Raw genomic sequence first — 20,205 nt, 5'->3', positions numbered from 1 at the left:
TTTTAACAACGAAGTGGAGATCTTTTTTAAACGTTAAAACCTCATTTAATTTTATGTCTTATAGAGTTTATAATGAGTAAAAGATTATACAAGGGTTATTTTTAAGGCTTGAAAATAGAGCCTTTGTGAAAATAGAGAATTTTTATTTTGAAGCATTGTCTTGTGCTATGCTTACTTCTGTGAAAATTCTGTGTTCAGTCTATTTCATTTGAAAGTTTTGAATCGGCATTTTGACGGTGATATTAACTCGTGGTGGGTTGTTTCTCCTCTTGTCTGTCTGTTGTTTTCACTCTCTCCTACCTACAGAAAAGAGGAAAACCAGCCTGCTGGATCAGCTGACCAACACCAGTGGGACAGTCATTGGCGTGACTTCCTGCATTGTGATCATCCTTATTATCATTTCTGTCATTGTACAGATCAAACAGCCTCGTAAAAAATACGTCCAAAGGAAATCAGACTTTGACCAGACCGTTTTCCAGGAGGTGTTTGAACCTCCTCACTATGAGTTATGCACTCTCAGAGGGACCGGAGCTACAGCTGACTTTGCAGATGTGGCAGATGACTTTGAAAATTACCATAAACTGCGGAGGTCATCTTCCAAATGCATTCACGACCATCACTGTGGATCACAACTGTCCAGCGCAAAAGGCAGTCGCAGTAACCTCAGCACAAGGGACGCTTCCATCTTGGCAGAGATGCCCACGCAGCCAGTCAAGCCCCTCATCCCACCTGTGAACAGAAGGAACATTCTTGTCATGAAACACAACTACTCACAAGATGCCGCAGATGCCTGTGACATCGATGAGATCGAGGAGGTGCCCACCACGAGCCACAGGCTGTCCCGACATGAAAAATCCGTCCAGCGGTCAGTATCCATAGATTGTTTTATGACAACCGTAACTGAAGACCAAAATGTTCGCACATCATTGTGTTCTAGTCTATCTTCATATTCATTTCCCCCTTCAAGTAAAAGTTTAAGCCACAGACTCCACGTTTTCCTTCTTTCCTTTTAGTTTTAGGCTGCCCATTTTAAATCCCATATATGTGCATGGAATGTGTGTGGGTGTGAACACACATGCACACACAGAACAGAAATGTTTTATATATATATTCCATGTTTTATAACATGGAATGCTAAAACAATGAAAATTTACATTTGAATATAGCAAAAATTAGTAGAAACATTTTGTTTGTTTACTTTTAGACATATATATGTAATATTATCTGTATTATATATGCTGATAATCCTAAAATGCATAGAAATCTTTGAACAAGATTAAAATTTAGTAACGTTCTATTTTTGAAATTTCAGTATCAAGTCGACTTAGGTTGTATTTTTCATGCTTACTAGACTTTACCTTACTACATAGATTTCCATACTGTATTGATGAATTGTAAAATACTTAAGTTGATTTAATATGTTTTGCATGCTGATTGGATACAGGTATTACCATGATTTTATAAATTTTAGGTATGCTTCTTAAGTAACTACGTCTATATATATTTATATCTTGGGCAAATATTACTTTGTTGAATGAAATAGCCATAACATTCCAGGTTCTGCCTCATTGGGTCTCTAAGCAAACATGAATCTGAATACAACACAACTAGGGTCTAAATCGGAAATTCCAGGTAAGCAAAAGCCCTCGGCTCTTTCTCCTACTTTGTTGTATTTTGTTTTGTTCTGTTTTGTTGCTATTGTCTTGTAGTTCTTCAGGAAATGTGATATTTATTCATTATTTCTTAGGATATGAGTTTCATGCCATTTCATCTTTAGAAATATTGTGGATACAGTGCTAATGGAGCAATCATTCTTAGGGTTCATAGCTTCAAAATAAATTTTAATATTCTTCAATCAAGCAGGTTCTTCAATATAATTACAAGGGATTTTCATGGAGGAAAAATTAACACATTAATTAAAAGCATTTAAAATTAACACATTTTAAAACAAAGTTATGAAGAGCAGTGTACTCTCTTCCCAGGGGTAGCACAAGAAACCCAGGTTGTACCAAATAAAGGAAAACAATATTCATTATTAGTATAACTGTAATTGTATATATATATATAAGTGACAGTTACTGATAAAATTAGACTACATTTTATTTAAACTGAAGCACAAAGTATTTTTTGGTTCTCATACAATGTTATGCTGTCTTATTTTTGCATGAGTAAGTAGTTTCTGTCATTAAAATTAAATGAAGCATGTGGATCAAATTTTATGAAATAAAATTTGGATGCATGACAACATAAAGACCCTGTAAACTTCATTGTCCACAAATGTCACAAGATATCTCAGGGGCTTTACATTTTCACTTGATAGTCTATGTTTATATCAGTCTAATTCATTTACAATTAAATTTGCTTCACAGTTAATATCAAAAATCTTCAAGCCTATCAAATGTTCTTGAATTAAGAGAATGATTTCATGCTCTAGATTACTTTAATAAGTTAGTATTTTGTATTCATTTTTTTCACTGGGAGAAAATGTCTTAACTGTGTTTTATTTTCAGAGAAGAACTATTTATACAAACATGGGGACTGTGAAAAGAAAATTCTATAGTGAATTGTGAAAAGTGGACCTATTTCTAAATCCATTCCACTGCCTTTATCCAAACTTAAGAGTTACAGACATATGTTATTCCTTTCGGCAAGACATCCCTGCTGCTGCACAATGATGTGTCCATTTCGTAATTTGGTTGCTGATCACCAAGTGCTCCTTAGGTTTTAAATACATTCTGAGATTTACGGAAACTTGAAGAAGAAATTAGTTCCTGATTAAGACTATCAATACCCCAGCTTTATTTTTACTGTCAGTTCACTTTTGTTTCTATGTTGTTTATGTCTTTGTTACATAATTGTACCATGTGTGATCTGTGAGAAAAAAAAAGAAATCACAACTTTGGGTGAACCTTGTGTTACATGTACATTGTTTCCATTATATAGACTGCTTGAGAATAGTGCGTTCCTGGGTGATTTTGAACATGCTGCAGTGAAAAGTCGAAATGTGGATCATGGAAACACCAGCTAGAGGTTCAATGGACTATAAACACCTGTTATTTTATTATGATTAAATGCAGTAAAATGTAATGAGTAAAAACTAGATTGCAATAAGACAAATCCCTCCCTCTTTATTTTGCATTTTTGGTCTTTTCTATGTCCCCCTGATTTCCTTTTTGTTTCATGTCAAGGGAAGATACCGAGTTTAGAATTTTTTTTTTTTTTTTGAAATCCGGTATTTTACCATTCACACTCTACAATAGAATTTGTTTGATTAAGCACTTAGCAATATGAGTGAATTGACAGTTTGAGAAAATACCCTGCATGTCAGTACTGGATACTTGGGTTGGAAAAATGCCCTCTTTATTAGACACATTGTAAAAAGCATGCATTCTCAAATATTGCTGTTACTCTTCCATTTCTTTGTGTTATATGCTTGCTAATTGTAACTTTTATATAAATATATATAAAGTGTATGATAATTTCCTAATTTGAGTTAAGAGGAATGTTTTCTTCTTTTGGAATGAGGAAAAACTCGAGATACATGAGCACATGATTTATTTGTATCAACTCTTCCCACCTGGTATATTACAGGATGTTCAGGGTGTTCTTTAATATTGAAACATACTTCCCCAAATTTTTTATTTCTAACATATTATGAATAGGCTCTCCTTTTAGAAGAGTCTTTGTAAGTGCTTCAAAATCACAAACTATTTTATGACTAAACTACACCATTTAGACTTACTCTTTAACTAAACACACATATGGTACCTGGAAGTTTAATAGTCCCGAGTTTCATACAGTAAGATTAAAATCCATATAATGCAAAGAAGGTCTGTTGAATGGTATAGGCACTCCACAAATATTGAGCAGATAGTTTAAAAATATTGAATGTGTGTTCTCAGAAAATTAACTTTAAAAAATATAATTGCTGTTGATCTGCTTGCATCATCAAAATAACTGAATTCTCAAGAATAAATAGTCCTGAACCTCAGTAGCAAAGAAATATGGTCTACAATTTTAGCCTGCAGCTAAAAACTCCAAATGGATAACCATCATCATACATCCCTGATAGGAAGTCATTCTCTTACATATTGAAGTAGCAACAACAAATTATTGTTCTGACACGATGAATAATATTTTTTCATTTTAATGATACATATTTATATAAACCACTCTTATTTGGCTAGCTTATTTATTTATTACCATACTTAATGTTATGCCCATTAATTCAAAGTTGGATCCCAAAGACTATTTTTAAATGATTATCCATATTTTTTTAATTAGCTGTATTTCACATTATTTCATCTCTTTAGGAATTCTCACAAGGCATTGTCTCCTTTGAATGAATAACCTTAAAAACATGATATATATGTCAAGACTTGTTTTATTTATAACAAGGAAGACAAGAAGACAAACTGAGTGAATGGATCCCCATTCATCTGTCATGTAGCAATTTTTAGGATGTCAAGGTTTCCCCGTTTTTCCAGGTATACAAAAAGCTACTGATCTGCTTGTTTTCTGCTTAAGATGCATTTTACCACATATTCACTTAATGGATACTTCTGTTTGACACCACATTGAATTATGTGCAATGATAAGGACAAATGGCTCACATATATTTGATACATGATAACTACATGGAAAACATTATATATATATATATATATATATATATATTTCAAATGAAGACTAGTTTTTCTCAAGGCTGATGGTAATTAATCTGTAGGCACTGACTAATCTGTAGGCACTGACTAATCCAAGAGAAATTTGCTGATGGAGCTGCACAGAGCCCTGGTGTCTGTCCTTAGTAAGAATGGTCACTGTCCTTAGTAAGAATGTTGTGTACTCAGGCTTGGGATGCAAGGATGCAACACTACATGGTATTTTGGGGAGCTCCCTACAGGTGCCTATTTAAAAGCCAACATGGAAACATATCAATGTATCATAAATTGCTATTAATTGGCCACATTAGACTTTACTACTTGAGTATCAACCTTTGTCCAGCCTTCAGAGGTGGGTGATGCTGGTAATACAAAGGAGAGGTTTAAAACTGGCAAAAAAAAAATATAACAAGAAAAACCTTTCATTCATACAGTGCATTCAAATATGCTAACCTAAGAGCTATATTATTTCATTAAGATATTTTCTCCAACAGTGCAGGAAGTAAGTCCATTCTGTAAATCTAGTGAAATTGCTCATTCTGATTTCATACTTGATTCATTTCAGAATCTTGGTAGCCTCTCATGTTTATGTGCTGTACCTGCAGAGCCCTGAGTTAAGCTTTGCTCTTCTGTTCATGAGCACTGTGGTTCCTTAATTCAAGGTTGGTGTCCTGACAATTTTTCTGTACTTGGTTTTACACACATGTCAATTTTATGCATCATTTTGTAAAAGACACATGAGATTTGATCTTCCCATACATAAATGTAATTGGATATCGATGTTCTAGGTCTTTAATGAAAAGCCACCCTGTCATGAAGATGCTGGCTCTTTTACATCATTTCTGTCCTGTTAAAATATTTCACAGCATCAAAATGATTTCAAAAGTCCTGACTCCTAGTGTTTGAAGCTTGGTCTTTGACATTATATTATGTGACTCTTCCTCCGAGTTCCCGCATCAGCTTCTTTTATATTTTTTCCCAGAAGAAGTCAGGTTTCCTCACATTACAGTTTTGCATATTTTATTTTAGTCTATGAATGGGTTTTCCCTGATTTCAAAATATCACAATAAAGAGAATAATGTGACCCTGATTTCCATCACCTTTATTAATATAACAGCAAATAATGCATTGGTGGTTTGATGAGGGAATAAATGATAACTTATTTTCATGAATTTTGCATATTTCAATCATTAAAATTAACGATAGTAGGTCCCACTTCTGGAAAGGAATTTCAATAAATGAATCCTTTAAACTTTTTGTTTCCTAAATTAATATTATTTAAACAGTGCATTTCTTCTTTGTCTAATGAACAGAAAGTTTATTTGCAACACATACTCTCCATTAAATCACGTTTGCTTATCAAAATGTGATGGGATATATGGAGCTAAGAAGTCATTAAACAGATCAAGGAATCAGATAAATGGATCTTGAGTTAATTGCTACCCTCTTATCTGTTTAGTTAGTATCTCCCATGTCTCCTTTAAAGACTGGAAGAGATAGAAAAATGTATGGGTAAAACAACCAAATCTGTGTTTTTATCAGTAACCCAGTTCAATAATTCAAAGCACCTTGTTAAATTATAATGATTATGGTTAGTTTTGTTAATGAATTTGGATTTACTAAAAATTGTTAAACTAAATTATGTTAGTCAAGTAAATCAGTGACAAAGGCAAACAAATAACAATTCACAATTTTTCCTTGCAGTATCACATTCTGTCTTTCCTAGTGTTTTCTTAAAAAGGTAACTGTTGTCTTAACATGCCTTCAATTCCTCATGGCAGGAAACAATAAATAAACGCAACCTTCAATGTACTTCTGTCATTTACTTGTGGAATTTAGAAAAGTTCCTTACTTCTAGTCCAGTGTGATCATGCAGGCAGATTTCTCCCCTGAATAATTGTGCAGTCAGCAAATTCTTTCCCAATCCTGAGCCCTCTCTCCAAATACAAAGGCATGCCACTTTAGTTGTTCATTTTTCAAAAAAGTGTTTCAGGATGCTCTGTTACTAATCACAGACCCAGAAAAAAACTGAAGTTGATCAGAAATTATGATGTGTACCTTATTTTAAATAAAAAAATTCCTTTCGTATCTTGTTATAAAATTTGTACTCTTTATTTACTCTCCCTTGAGTTGATTTTTGTATTAGTATGACTGGGTATTTTTTGAGTTTGTGCAATCCACATTCCTTAGTACTTTGGAGAAAATCATAAATGCTGGAAATTGATGAATTGGTGCTTAGAGGAATCACAGAAGAAATGTCTGCTCACATTTTTACCATGTTATTCCCCTTGAAAACCTAATTAGACTACCTTGGCTCCTAGCCCATATTCTATGGAATATAAATCATATTTGATTTTCAAGTAAATACAATACAGATGTTGTTTTGTAACCAATAAATAAGAAGCAGAAATATGAGGACTTATTTTTTCTAGGAGGATCAGAAGAGCTCTTGAAGAGTAGGCTTTCTAAGCAGATCTTGAACAAGACAAGTATCTAGTAGAGGTACTGGGAAACGGATATGTCTAGTGTGATGATGGCAGATAATTGGATGGTTTTATTTCAGTTGGATGAATGTAGGAATAGATGAAGGGTCATGGAAAATACAGTTTTAAGGGTAGGTTGGGGTTGATACTGTGGTTTCTGAGCATATTAGATGCTTATTCAGAGGAGTTTGCCTTTTACTCAACAGAGATAATCTTAATGTTTGTTGAGAAATTGTGAATTGAAGATTCCGCAGACAGTATGTTTACTAAGTTGAATACAGATGGGATATGGTAGATTCAAAACAACAGTGGAGAAATAAGACATTAAATAATAATGGATGGATTGTTACAAGAGCAGGGGTGTACTTTGCTTTCATATTTATTTTTCTACAATATGGTATTTCCAATGTTATGGTTACTCTGAAAGTATGTCAAATGTCACTGACAAAGACCATTCATTCTGTATCACATGTAATCTGTTTTGGGTCACATTAGTGATTCTATGAACACAGGTACTGCTAATACTATTTGTTGTTGCTATTGTTGCTACCCATTGTACAGATGAGGAAACTGAAGCATTTTAATGACTTTTTCAAGACTGCATATAAGTGATAAGTTCAGTTCTGAAACCAAACTGACTAACCATAAGAAATTTTTCATCAATGTACAAATAAAACTCTGTTAATAGCCAGCCTAGTACACTCCATTGAGAGATGTTCATGTCCATACTACATACTTTCCATTCTACATAGTTTCTTTCCTCATCTGCAATATATATATTATAAAACCTTCTTTTTACATGAGAGCATCTGAGGATCAAATTATTTTGCCCTGGAATATATTTTAATACTCTATGATACATTATAAAATAAATCAGTTTTCCTAAATAATGTGTAAACTTCATTTTATAATCGACATGGAGCAAATATATATAAAGGACAGTCATGAAGATGAGCTTCTAGCTTCATTTTTCAAGAGTAAGACACATGAGCTCCAGAAGCCACTGAGTCTAACTTCATCTAGATGTCACTTCCCCAGAGGGTTTTTGCCTTGCATCATCTTATGGAAGTGCTGTTTATATTAATGAGCAACAGTGAATGACAGAGCTCCTAAGTAATCCCCCAAACCTTGGTTATCACATGGGCACACAGAAAGAAACACAGAAAGGGGAATCTTGTTTTCAATCACAGAAATGTGTTTCTCAAATTTATAGTCAAATAGATAGGTGGGAAGGTAAGTGCAGTCTCCTAGGTATAGTTTTGATATAAAACTGTGGTGGTGCACACCTTTAATCCCAGCACTAGGGAGGCAGAGGCAGGCAGATCTCTGTGAGTTCAAGGCCAGCCTGGTCTACACAGTGAGTTCCAGGACAACTGGGCTACAGGGAGACCCTGTCTCAAAAAGACAAAAAAAAAATGTGGTACAGTACAGTGAAATATTTTTCCAATACTCCAAGTCATAGTAGCACTTCTTGCTATACGTGTTCATCAGAACATTCTTGCAAGCCTCTTTCTTTCGCCTGTAAATAACACAGAGAAGGCTAAAGCTATTGAAGAAAGTGTCCACAACAGCTACCAACACCTGAATGAATAAGCAACAAGAGATCATAGGCAATGATACGGTTATGGCATTTCCTCCGTGTTTTACAAGTTTGATTTCCAGAGTGGGAAAAGCATTTCTTCTATATCATACTTTCATATTTGTGTGAATAGGTATTTCTGACCAAAAACAATTGTGTGTCCTGCCTCTGTAATCTTGGCGAGTTGTATACTTTTTGTACAGCAGACCAAAGTCTCATTCTGTAGTCTCTTGTCTACAGGCACAACTTTTTAAAGGATTATGCCATGCAGTCACAGTCACACCTCACCTTGAAACCTAGGACTCTAACATTCGTTTCCTTTCTTAGCTGCCCTGGCTAGGATCAGATGACTCCCAGAGAGCTGGTAGCTCGGATCTTTAGACACAGGGCAGCAGAGTAGAGAAGGGACTGAAGAATATCGAGGACTGTTTCTAGTTGCTTCTACTGTTTATCTGCTTGCTTGCTTGCTTGCTTGCTTCCTGTTCACTTTGATCCAGCTGTGCTCCAGCTTCTATCGAGCCTCTTGGTCACTCTGCAGCATGAGCTTCGGAGTGAGTATCTGCCTTAGAACACTCTGGTGCATCCCTCCAATTGAGTTTACAGGTTCTAAAGGACAATTTTTCTCTCATTCTCTCAAGTCTATGAAAGGCAGGGGGCATTGACGTTTTACTAACTCTATGTTAGATCCGTACCTTGCTTTTTCCATTCAGAATGTTTAATGGATTCCATAGCTCAACTGACATATTCAATGTGTTTTCCGCTTTATAGACCACAGGACTATGATGGATTTATTTGATCTTTGCCCCACTTGCTGAGGGCATTTAAAAATTCTTTCCTGATACACTTGTGTTTAATTTATGAAATTTTTTCCTAGCTAAACTTCAGACTAAAATGAAGTTTTGAAAAAAAGTATTTCTAGAATATTAATTGTATACCATGAAAAAATAAGTTTTATAATGCTCCAGTACATATGTTCATAATGAGTACTCAATTTTCCCACACGTAAATTAATTCTCATGTAAACTTTTAAGAACAAATCATTTACATTGAACCAGCATTCCCACGGAAAAGGGCCAACTTCCTAATTGGTATTTCTTATATAATTTGTTTAAATAAACTTCCTAATTCATGTATGTGTACCAAAATTGGTTGTTTTATTAATGGTAATTGTTTATTGCTTGAAAATTTCATACATTCATGTAATGTGTTTTGATCAAATCTACCCCCCATGTCTCTCCCCTATGATTTCTCCCCTGTCCCTCCGCTACTTTTGCCTCCCAGCTTCATGTGTTCTTTTATTAAAAAATTATTTATTATTTTTATTTTATGTGTATGAGTGTATTGCCTACATGTATGTGAGTGCATCCGTGTCATGCAATGTTGTGGAGGTCAGACGAGGGCTTCAGATTCCTCTGGAACTGAGGACAGTTCGTAGCCACCACGTGAGTGCCAGGAATTGAACCCGGGTCCTCTGCAAGAGCAGAGAGTGATCTTAACCGGTGAGCCATCTCTCTAGCCCCTTATGTGCTCTTTATACAAACCCACTGAGTCCACTTACAGCTGCCTGTATGTACATGAGTTTGGGACCATCTACTGGAGCATGAGTAGTCTCTCAGAGGCCATGTCGCTGAAGAAAATGACATTACCTCCCCCAACACCCACCAGTTACCCATAGCTCCTCAGCTAGGTTGTGGCCTCATGAGCCCCATATCCAACCATTCTGAAATCTTGGCTAACTTCATCTTGTGTAAATCCTGTGCATGCAGTCATAACCACCGTGAATTCATGTGTAACTGCCCTGTCATGTCTTGAAAGTATTCTTTTCCTGCAGATGTCCATTATCTCTGGCTTTTACAATCTTTTGGCCCTGTCTTTCTTGATGACTTCTGAGTCTTATTGGAAAGGCTGTGTGATATAAATGTCCTATTTAGAGCTAAACATTCCAGTCTCTTATTCTCTCTACATTTGTTGTGAGTTGTGAGTCCCTGCAGTAATCACCATCTATTGCAAAAAGAAACAACTCTGATGAAAATTGGTAAATGCACTAATCTACAGGAATAAAGATTAAACCTTTGGGGGAGGCACATTTCATTATGCCCACTTAGCAAAATAATAGAAATTAAGGGATTAGGACCTGTGATCTAGCCACCCAATTTCCTTTTTTTTTTTGTTGTAGTTAGCAATGCCAGGCATGAGTTCTACTTTTGTGGAGTGGGCTTTAAATCCAATCAAAGAGTGCTTGGTTACTCCTATAACATTTGTGTCACTAGTGGACCAGTGGGCATACTTGCCAGGCCAATCACTATTGTAGCTTGCAGGGTTTACAGCTGGATAAGACTGTTGATTGCTTTTCTTCACTGATAACATGCATAGAACCTTCCAGCACTTTGACATCTATCCAATAGGGATGATGAATAATCCAGGTAAGTACCAGCTAGATTTCTCCATGTCAAATGACTCAAATATATACTGTCTTCAGCAATAGGGTGTTACCTTCAAGTTATGGAGTAAAACCAACAACAATGTCAATAGCCTATAATGTTAAAAGGGATCTCTAGAACCCACTGATAAGAACTCTCCAAGGCATAGAGTTTAAGTTTTGGGGGCCCCTGAACTTTGAAGCATTGTCAAATTTCAGGCTTCAATTTCCCATTTCTAAAGAACAGCTGATAATTATGATCTCATAAGTTGTTCATGAGAAGTAGCAAAATACTTTTAAACTACTTGGAACTGTGCATCATACAACATAACATTTAATAATAACTACTTATGGTAAATGTGTCGATGCACATCTGATACTCAGTGTTAATATTTTGAAAACTAAGTTGTGTTTTCCTTTTGTGCCTTAAGAGTTAGCAATTTTATATACTTACAAAAATAGGAATTAGATGCACAGTGTTCTATAAGAATCTTTTAGAAATATTGAGAATATCTCTGCATAAAATAAACTAGATTGTAAGAAGCTATAGTTTCATCTGATCAAGCTAGGAAAGTTAATATTTTTCCTATATAATCTCAGGCTCTGAAGAATCACAATTTCAAAGAGATGGAGGTGAAATCACTCAGTTCTATCAACCACATCCAGTTGTCTGTTTGAGTAAGATAAAAGTTTGATGGTAGTTGACTCTAAATATATTAAAATGCTTATCACTAAGTGGTAAGATTTAAGATTGATTCCTGTGAAAAATTGGGGTTATATATTTTAAACTTTTTAAGCTCTATCGTTGATTAGTTATCCCAGGAAAAACTGAAATTTTACTAGACCAGAGCAGTGTCTATAGGCCATTTTTTAATGGTTCCAGTAGGTTCCTACTGGACACTAATTTTTAAATGAAAGTTACTTGTAGAAACTAAGAAATGTGGATATGTATCTAAACTCTGGCCTTACTGCTTCTCATTGTTTTCCCATCCATTGGTCAAAATGAGTGAGAAGCCAAGAGTTAGCTCCTGACTCCCACCCTGGCCAGGCTAGAGAAACAGGTGAGAAACCAAAGAAAAGCCACGGTATTTTTTCTTTGTAAACATACTTATAACAATTTCTGACAGAATCCTTACCTGTGAGTTAGGTTTAGTGTGATATATCTGGTCCATATAGATTATTTATTGCAAGTGCACTCATATTTTATAGAATTATAGTATAAGATCTGCAAAGAAGAAATGCCAGTGTCAGCTGGTGAGTCTCTAAACAGAAGTGATATGTTTCATACCTGAAGTATTTCATCTTGTGTAAGTGGTACTGTGCATGCATACATTGGCAGCACCTACCAGAAATCACTGTCAGGGTGATCCTAATTCAGCAATAACAATCACTGAGAGAAGAGGTTGGAATCACTTGCTCCCACATGCTTCCCTTGTATCATCTACTCACCAGTGTGAATTGCCGGTAACTAAGATATGTGATTTGTGTAAGTCTATGGAAGGGTCTGCCTCTTTCCATTTTACCAAGGAGTTTCCAACAGTGAAGCTTTCTATGAATCCAAGAACTTCAGTGATGAAGCTGCACGTTCTTCTGGTTTCTCCCTGCACTTATTTCAACATTGCTTGTTTATCAAAAAATGTATAATAGAAAAACAGTTACACATTCAATAAATATCTACCACATACTGTATGTGCATAAAGCTGTTCATATCACAGAAAATAATTGATTTTATCCTGTGTAATCTTCTTGAAAGAAGTTGAATAATGAATGAATTAATAACAATAATGATAAATCAGATGTCATGTTGTGACTAGTCATTTTTAATGACTATGTCATTAAAAAATAAGGTACATAATTTAGAGAGACATAACCTGATGGTGTAAAGTTGGAACAAAGTGTTTAAAAGGAACACAGAGGGTGTGACTATCTAAGGAAAGGGATTTCCTAAGAAAAGAAGTCATCTTCACACATGTGCAAAGAAGACAAGGTGATAGGAGCAGGGTGAAAGTGACTGTGGTAGGAGAACTAGGCAAGGAGATGGAGACAAAGACACATGGGGATCAAACATTGCTTTAAAATTATTTTCTTTTCCATAAAATGGGAAGTGATCAGATGGCTGCAGCAGAGTAGATAATGGTGTGGTTTTATTCTTACTAGTCTCTGTCTGCCTGGTTGAGTATAATCCCTAAAGTCAGAGCAGCGTGAGGGGGAGCAATCACAAATCTAATAACGTGGTCCATGTGATTCCTGATATGGCTGTGGTTTATTGTCAGGATATGGTGAGGAGAATTAAAGGCCATGTGGACCTTCATTTTTGTATCCTTAGAATGCAGCACAATTTCTAAAATATAAATATAAAAAATATAAATACTGTTTGATTGAGTGGAAAGCTGTTCTGTAATAATTGAGTCATGACTAGGCAAACTGAATGCTAATGTATTAAGAGAATCAAGCTAGCAAGTAGAGGGGGCATATAAAAAATCTACACTGTCGAAATGACTCATATTCAAGGATGATTAGACTTTGATGGGTTACTGACAGAAATATTGAACAGAGCCTTCAGAGTCTGAAATATACATAAGTGGTACTTAAAAACAATTGTTTGTATGACATATCCAGGATTGAAACAGCTGTAAAACATTCTAAGCATATAATTTTATTTTTTTCTATTTCTTTTTAAAATGAAGATAATCTTCAATCTTTCATCTATTTGTGACAGACTTGAAAGGAAATTTTAAAAAATTTTTAGAGTTTCATATTCTCCTAGAGGTTTACCAAGTTCAATAGAATCAATAAGGTAGCAACTTTTTTCAGATGCCATTACATTTTCTTGATGAAATTCTGTGTAAATAGTAAATAGTAAGCTCAGTCTTCTGATCAGTTTCTCAAAGGATGCTTCTAAAGACTTCAAGAAAATATTTATTTCAGGAGTTTATTTCAAAGCAAGAACAAAATAACAGCAAAATTCTTTTGGAACAAGACTCTTTTACTGCCATTTCTTTATGTGGACACTCCCATTATCCTTGACCAGTTAGAATATTAAGTGACCTGGAGTCCTAGTGGCTCTATAGTCCCTTACAGAGACAAACAACACATAACCTTAGCTTTTCCCCAACGAATACCTGAAATTTCCAGTCTGAGAGAGAGTGTGTGTGTAGTCTTGGAGAAAAATGGCAGTTTACCAAAAAGTAAGACATTGTGAAGAAGATTCTTAGGCACATACTGTTTAACTTTATCCTGCCTCTACTTCTAAAGAAAGACCTTAGTCTACAGCTTACAGATATGTAAACTGAGTATTAAAGAATCTTAGAGTCAGTGATCAAAGATTCAGTAATGAGCTTCTAACCATTAGTTCATTTTCCGTCAAAGTGATGTCTTCACTTATTGAAAACCTGAAATGGGGCAATGCCAAAAGTCATTACTCAATTCACTTCAAATAACTACATTAGTACATTAGAAGAATTACAAAAGTAGCCTACTGTTTTCCCTAAGAAAGTTTATGATACCAGAAAGTCTGTCTGAGTCAGAGTTCTACAAAGAAACACCAATAAAATGATTCAAAGATAGAAGAGAAGGGGTTGGTTAGGGACTTGAATTCTTCCATCCCCGCCATGAGAGGAAGAGTACCTCAACTCCAAAAGACAGAATTCACTTGTTCTCACCAGGATCTCAGATAACAAGATGTTGCCTCTCTGTCATTTGATAAAGACAGATCTTCCTTACGTAAATTCACATACACACACACACACACACACACACACACACACACACACACACATACAAATACATACCGACATATATACACACAAACTCATGCATACACAAACACACATACACTCAATTGCACGTACACACATAAACACATGCGAGTCCCCTACAAAATTTACTCATTTCTCTTCAGATGGTTATATTACAAATCATAAATATAAGGTCTCAGAGACATCAAGTGATAACACAAATTTTGTGTAAGTTACACAACTTGAACATATAAAACAATAGTACTATGGCCAGTGTTGTTACAAAAAAAAAGGCAAAAGAGATCTTTAAAAACAAAACTTACTATTAGATGCTCAATGAAATTCTGAATATGAGATTCCATGAATCAGCATCTGACAAATAAATTTTAACAGCCCTCTGTGTATTATAATAATATGAGCCTATGTTGTTGATAGATAGAGCATCTGTGTATAATACTGCTTGGATTTTATTACTGAATTGAATTGCTATTAATGTATATACTAGTATGTTATTTGACCTGTAATAATGAGATAAAACAGTAATATACCATGTTACAGTCTGTGAGTAAAACAGATTATAAACATGTTTTATTTGATATGAATAAATACTTATCCATGAAATTAAAACACACTCTATTGAGCATGGCTTTTTAGTAGAAAATTACATACATACATATCAGTATTTTGATCAAACCCACCCCCATTCTCCTCCAACTCTTCTCAAATCTACATCCCCCTTCCAACTTCATCCAACTCCTCCAAAATCTCTCACACACACCAGATTGGCCTCACAATTTCATATATTCTTTTTTGTAACCACAGAGTCTATTGTTTCTGTGGACTGTATAAAGCTATCCATTGGATCATGGGAAACCAATCCAGTGCTCTGTCCCTGAAGAAAACTTGTTCTTTCTCTCCCAACAGCTAAGGACTTCCAATACCTCTTCAGCTGGTAGTGGGGCTTCACGAGTCCCTTCCTTATCCATATTGGAATTTTGACTGACTTTCTCTTGGAGTATAATATTTTTTTTGGTCTTTTTGAGACAGGGTCTCCCTGTAGCCCCAGCTGCCCTGGAACTCACTACATAGACCAGGCAGGCCCTGAACTCACAGAGATCCAGCTGCCTCTGCCTCCTGAGTGCTGGGATTAAAGGCATGTGCCGCTATGCCCGGCCGAGCATAATATTTTAAATAAGAGGATGAAAATGAGCTATTTATTTTGGTAAATGTTAAGTGTACTCTTCCTGCACAGTACGACAGAGTGAATGTGTGAATCTGATTCCCAGTTAAAAGCTCACAGTGACAACAGCACACACTCTGCCTCCCTGACATCAAATCTTAAATCTGCTGCCATCATCAACATCAAGTGATGCCAAATCAAACAAATGTTGCATGGGACCTCTACTGAGGTGTATTCAGCCTCACGTATGTACAAATGGTAACGCCAAGTTTTCATGTATACTCCTAGAGAACAGAGCACTTGTTTCAGAAAAAGATGTTACTGTTTTCTCAGGAGGCTTGTCTTGTGATAACTGATACTCTCTGATGTCCATGTGTCCTATTCATTCTTGTTACTTCTCTTTAAACTTTGAAAAATGAATTGATTTTTATCTTATGTCTATGAGTGTTTTGCCTGCATTTTTGTAAGTGCACTATATGAGTACAATGCACACTGAAGTCAGAAAAGGGTGTGAGATCTCCTGGAACTGGAGTTACTGATCATTGTTTGGTGCTTGGAACCAAACCCAAGTTGTCTGCAAGAGCAGACATTGCTATTAGCTGCTGAGCCAGCTCTCCAGCCTTCATTACTTCTCTTTAATATTGATTGAAACAGTATCCATTGGCTACTGGTCATCAGCAGACTCCTAGTCATCTATATTAATAGTGCCAGCATCCCTGGTACTGATCCAACATATCAATAGTTTCTATAAAAACAATTATGCCACTAGACTCTAAGGTCTATATAGGGAAGCACCACGCATGGTACATCTGAATCCCCATTCCATATGCAGTCTAATATATCATCTTGGTCAGCATGATGGACCATCATTGTAAATTTGGGAATAAACACATAAATGACATAGATAAAATGTAGTAGGTATCAGAAAATTATCTTTATTTCAAAAGATGGATTTTGATGGCCAGAATTCATAATTATTTAAGACATTTAAAATCACAGGAGTCAGAAAGTTCTTTGGCTTCTCCTGTGAAAGATTTGAAATATAGAAGTAAAATATTTGTAATTTAAAAAATCATAATTTTCTATTCTCTTCTGAATCTTAATGTCAGCATAGAAAATATAAAATATTCAAAATACCTACCCTATAAGGTTTTGTGTCAATGATATGATAAAATTTATGAACTAACACATTCCAAGCACAGGTCTAAGTTTGGAGCTCTCTATCTCTCTCCATCTCTCTGTCCCTCTCGGTCTCTCTGTCCATCTGTCTCCTCTCCTCTTCTCTTCTCTTCTCTTCTCTTCTCTTCTCTTCTCTTCTCTAGTTCTCTCTCTTTTCCTCCCTCCTCTCATCCTTCTTTCTTCATTCCTCTTCCACCTCTTTCTCTAAAGTTCATTTGTGCAGGAAAAAACAATTCATTGTTTTGTTAAGTAACTTTTAACCTTAATTCTATCTTCTCTGAGTTATTTTAAGGAGAAAAAAACTTATCACCTACTGCCTTTGATATTGAGAGCTAGGAGTTGATCTCCACCTGCAGGTCCTTGGGCTTCTAGGACCTTCTCTGTTTTCCTTTCATATGTCCCATCATACAGAATAGGACATGCAGAAAGTAGTGTTTTTGTTTCTCCATTTTAATCCTGGCTATCTTCTCTTATCATTCACTGAGTCTTTTTCAGTCCTTCTGCATAATAAAGATATTGACAGACTTACATAACTTCCTAGTTACCAGCAACAAGAAACTCAATTTTTCATTTTCAGTTTTGCTGTTAGAGCCTCTGTTCTCTCCCACCCACATTCTTTCAAAAAAATCTTAGAATGAAGTAGCTGTTCATCCTGACTCCCACTGTGAAATGACTTGACAGATTGCACTTGAAAATGAATCTTGAGTCAAGATACACAACTTTTAAAATTAAAAATTGCAAGTAATTCCGTGCACAGAAATTTTACTTAGCTTCCTGACAATTGTGTTCTTTGTCGTACTGTTTCTTGGGTACTTCTTTTAAAAAAATCAAGTGTTTATTAGTTTAACTGTTGACTTGTGTGTTAGTTACTTTTCTGTTGCTATGATGAAACACCATGACTGTTACCAAGGGAACGGTCACCCTACCAAAAGAGGAGAGCTTGTTTAATTTACGATCCCAGAGGGGTAAGGGTCCATCATGTCAGGGTGGCATGGAGGCAGAAGCAGCCAGAGAAGAAAGCAGAGCACTCACATCTTCAGGCAAGAAACAGAGAAACTGGAAATGGGACGTTGCTATGAACTCTCAAAGTCTGCCCCCAGTGACATCCTTCCTCTAGCAAAGCCACACCTCTTAGGGCCATGACTTTACCCAAACAGCATCGCCACTGACCAAGTGTTCAAATACTTGAGCTCACTGGAGACAACTGATTAAATATTACATCACCACTGACAATAATCAATTAAATACTATATATTTATGATAAATAAAGTATTATGTAGGATTATATATGCATGTTATTACACATAATAAAATTTTTCAATACAGTACTTTGAGTTTTTGATATAAAACCTTTCTCATTTATTTTTAAAATACTGTGTTCACTTAATCTTTCAATTATGGTTACATATATCAAATAAATATTTATGATATGCTGACTGAAACAGACATCTATGTTGGGATTCAAGGAATGTCAATACTCACAACCATTATCTCCCTGTGATGAAGACAATAGATAGATGATAATAGTAGATTCAATCATGAAAGAAGGTAAATATATTCATTGCATGCTATCAATAATTGGACATTGAGAAAGCAGCTAATTCTCTAAAGGAAAATTAAGATCACATCTTTATAAATGCTTGAGATTTATTGACCTGGTTGCTTTTCACACAATGACTCCTTTAAACATCACAAACTCAACTGTGGGTATTCAATGCAATGTACAAGGCCCAAGTTACAGAAGTGACTTTTAATCCGGGAATCAAAGGTGGAAAAACTAAGAATTTTTCCAGATAAAATGTTATTATAGCAGGAGGGCAGTTGCTGGTATTTGTGAAAGGGAACAGTGAGTTTCAGGTGCTCTGCTTGGGACACTGTGATGGAAGAAGAGGCCAGGTTATCTAATCTCTGTCTGTGGTTTCTGTTAAGTTGACCATGTAAGCTGACACATTCATACATCATTTGCTCTTTTTTTATACTATTTTTATTTTATCTGTGTGAATGCATTACCTGAATGAATATAAGTGCACCTGAGTCATGCAATGCTCGTGGAGGTCAATAGAATGCCTTGGAACTGGAGTTACAGTCAGTTGTTAGCCACTATGTGGGTACTGGGGATCAAACTTGGGTACTCTGCAAGAGCACCCAGTGCTCTTAACTACTGAACCATTTCTCCAGTTCCCACACTTGACTTTTTGATGATTGTTGGGGATTAATTTGAAGACTCATGCTTGTTCAACAAGCACTTCATGGCTAGAGATTTTGCCTCAGCCCCTGATTTTTCTTTTTTTTTTTTTAGTCACATGAGGATGCAACCAAGAGATCCTCACAAGATAATCAACACCAGCACCTTGATCTAGTACCTGAGTTGCCAGAACCTTAAGAAATAAAAATTCTTCTGTATGAATTTGCCATGCATGGTGTTTGGTTTCAGCAGTATACATGGGCTAAGAGAGGACTATCTCAGATTAAATTTTCTTGTCTTTCAGGCATAAATGGGATTATGAATAGATAGATGTGAATGCTCTCTAGAACTAGTAGAAAGTTAAACTGGAAATATAAAAATTTAATTCATACGTAATTTATGGAATCCAAACATGGGTGTTTGTACTTGATTTTGAGTACAGAGCAGAGAACGAGGATGGAGCAAGACCTCTGCTAGGACAATGTGTGGAATTTTAGCTCACTGTTTTTATGGGTCATCTCACCTGGGGTATTTAACATGAGACAGGGGTGTCCTTAGGGTTTACTTTCTACCCACAATTTATTATCTCTCAAATCAGGTTTCAGAGGAAGCTAGGAGAGAGAATCCAGTTGGACAGTTTGGCCTGGGACAGAAGAATGGGTTGGAGTGGGCTCCCAGAGCTTTCAGTATACAAAAACACTGATAGTAGGATAATGTTCTTAGAGCTCGAGAGTTATGTCCCAAGAGTCAAGCAAAGGCTGGTTCTTCCTCGAGAATGCTCA

General features: G+C 35.7%; 1 protein-coding gene across 3 annotated transcripts in view; it reads left to right on the top strand.

The window, feature by feature from the left end:
- The window catches only part of Neto1 (neuropilin and tolloid like 1), a 153,809-nt gene extending 134,224 nt beyond the window's left edge, over positions 1-19,585 (top strand). Inside the window, exons 9-11 of one of the 3 annotated variants that reach the window (XM_008850660.2) lie at positions 307-865; positions 1,558-1,632; positions 19,538-19,585. In XM_008850660.2, the coding sequence (XP_008848882.1) occupies positions 307-865; positions 1,558-1,618 (620 nt within the window). In that variant the 3' untranslated portion in view covers positions 1,619-1,632; positions 19,538-19,585. Of the gene's footprint in view, positions 1-306; positions 866-1,557; positions 1,633-2,510; positions 2,883-2,943; positions 4,606-19,537 lie in introns of those variants that run through there. The other 2 variants (XM_008850659.2, XM_008850658.1) reach the window with 2 other exon arrangements.
- Positions 19,586-20,205: the final 620 nt, after the last annotated feature.

The sequence above is a fragment of the Nannospalax galili genome, unplaced genomic scaffold (assembly GCF_000622305.1).
Source record: "Nannospalax galili isolate Female #2095 unplaced genomic scaffold, S.galili_v1.0 scaffold243, whole genome shotgun sequence".
NCBI classification, from domain to species: domain Eukaryota; kingdom Metazoa; phylum Chordata; class Mammalia; order Rodentia; family Spalacidae; genus Nannospalax; species Nannospalax galili.
Note: the sequence above shows the minus strand (reverse complement) of the source record. Positions and strands in the feature narration are given on the sequence as shown.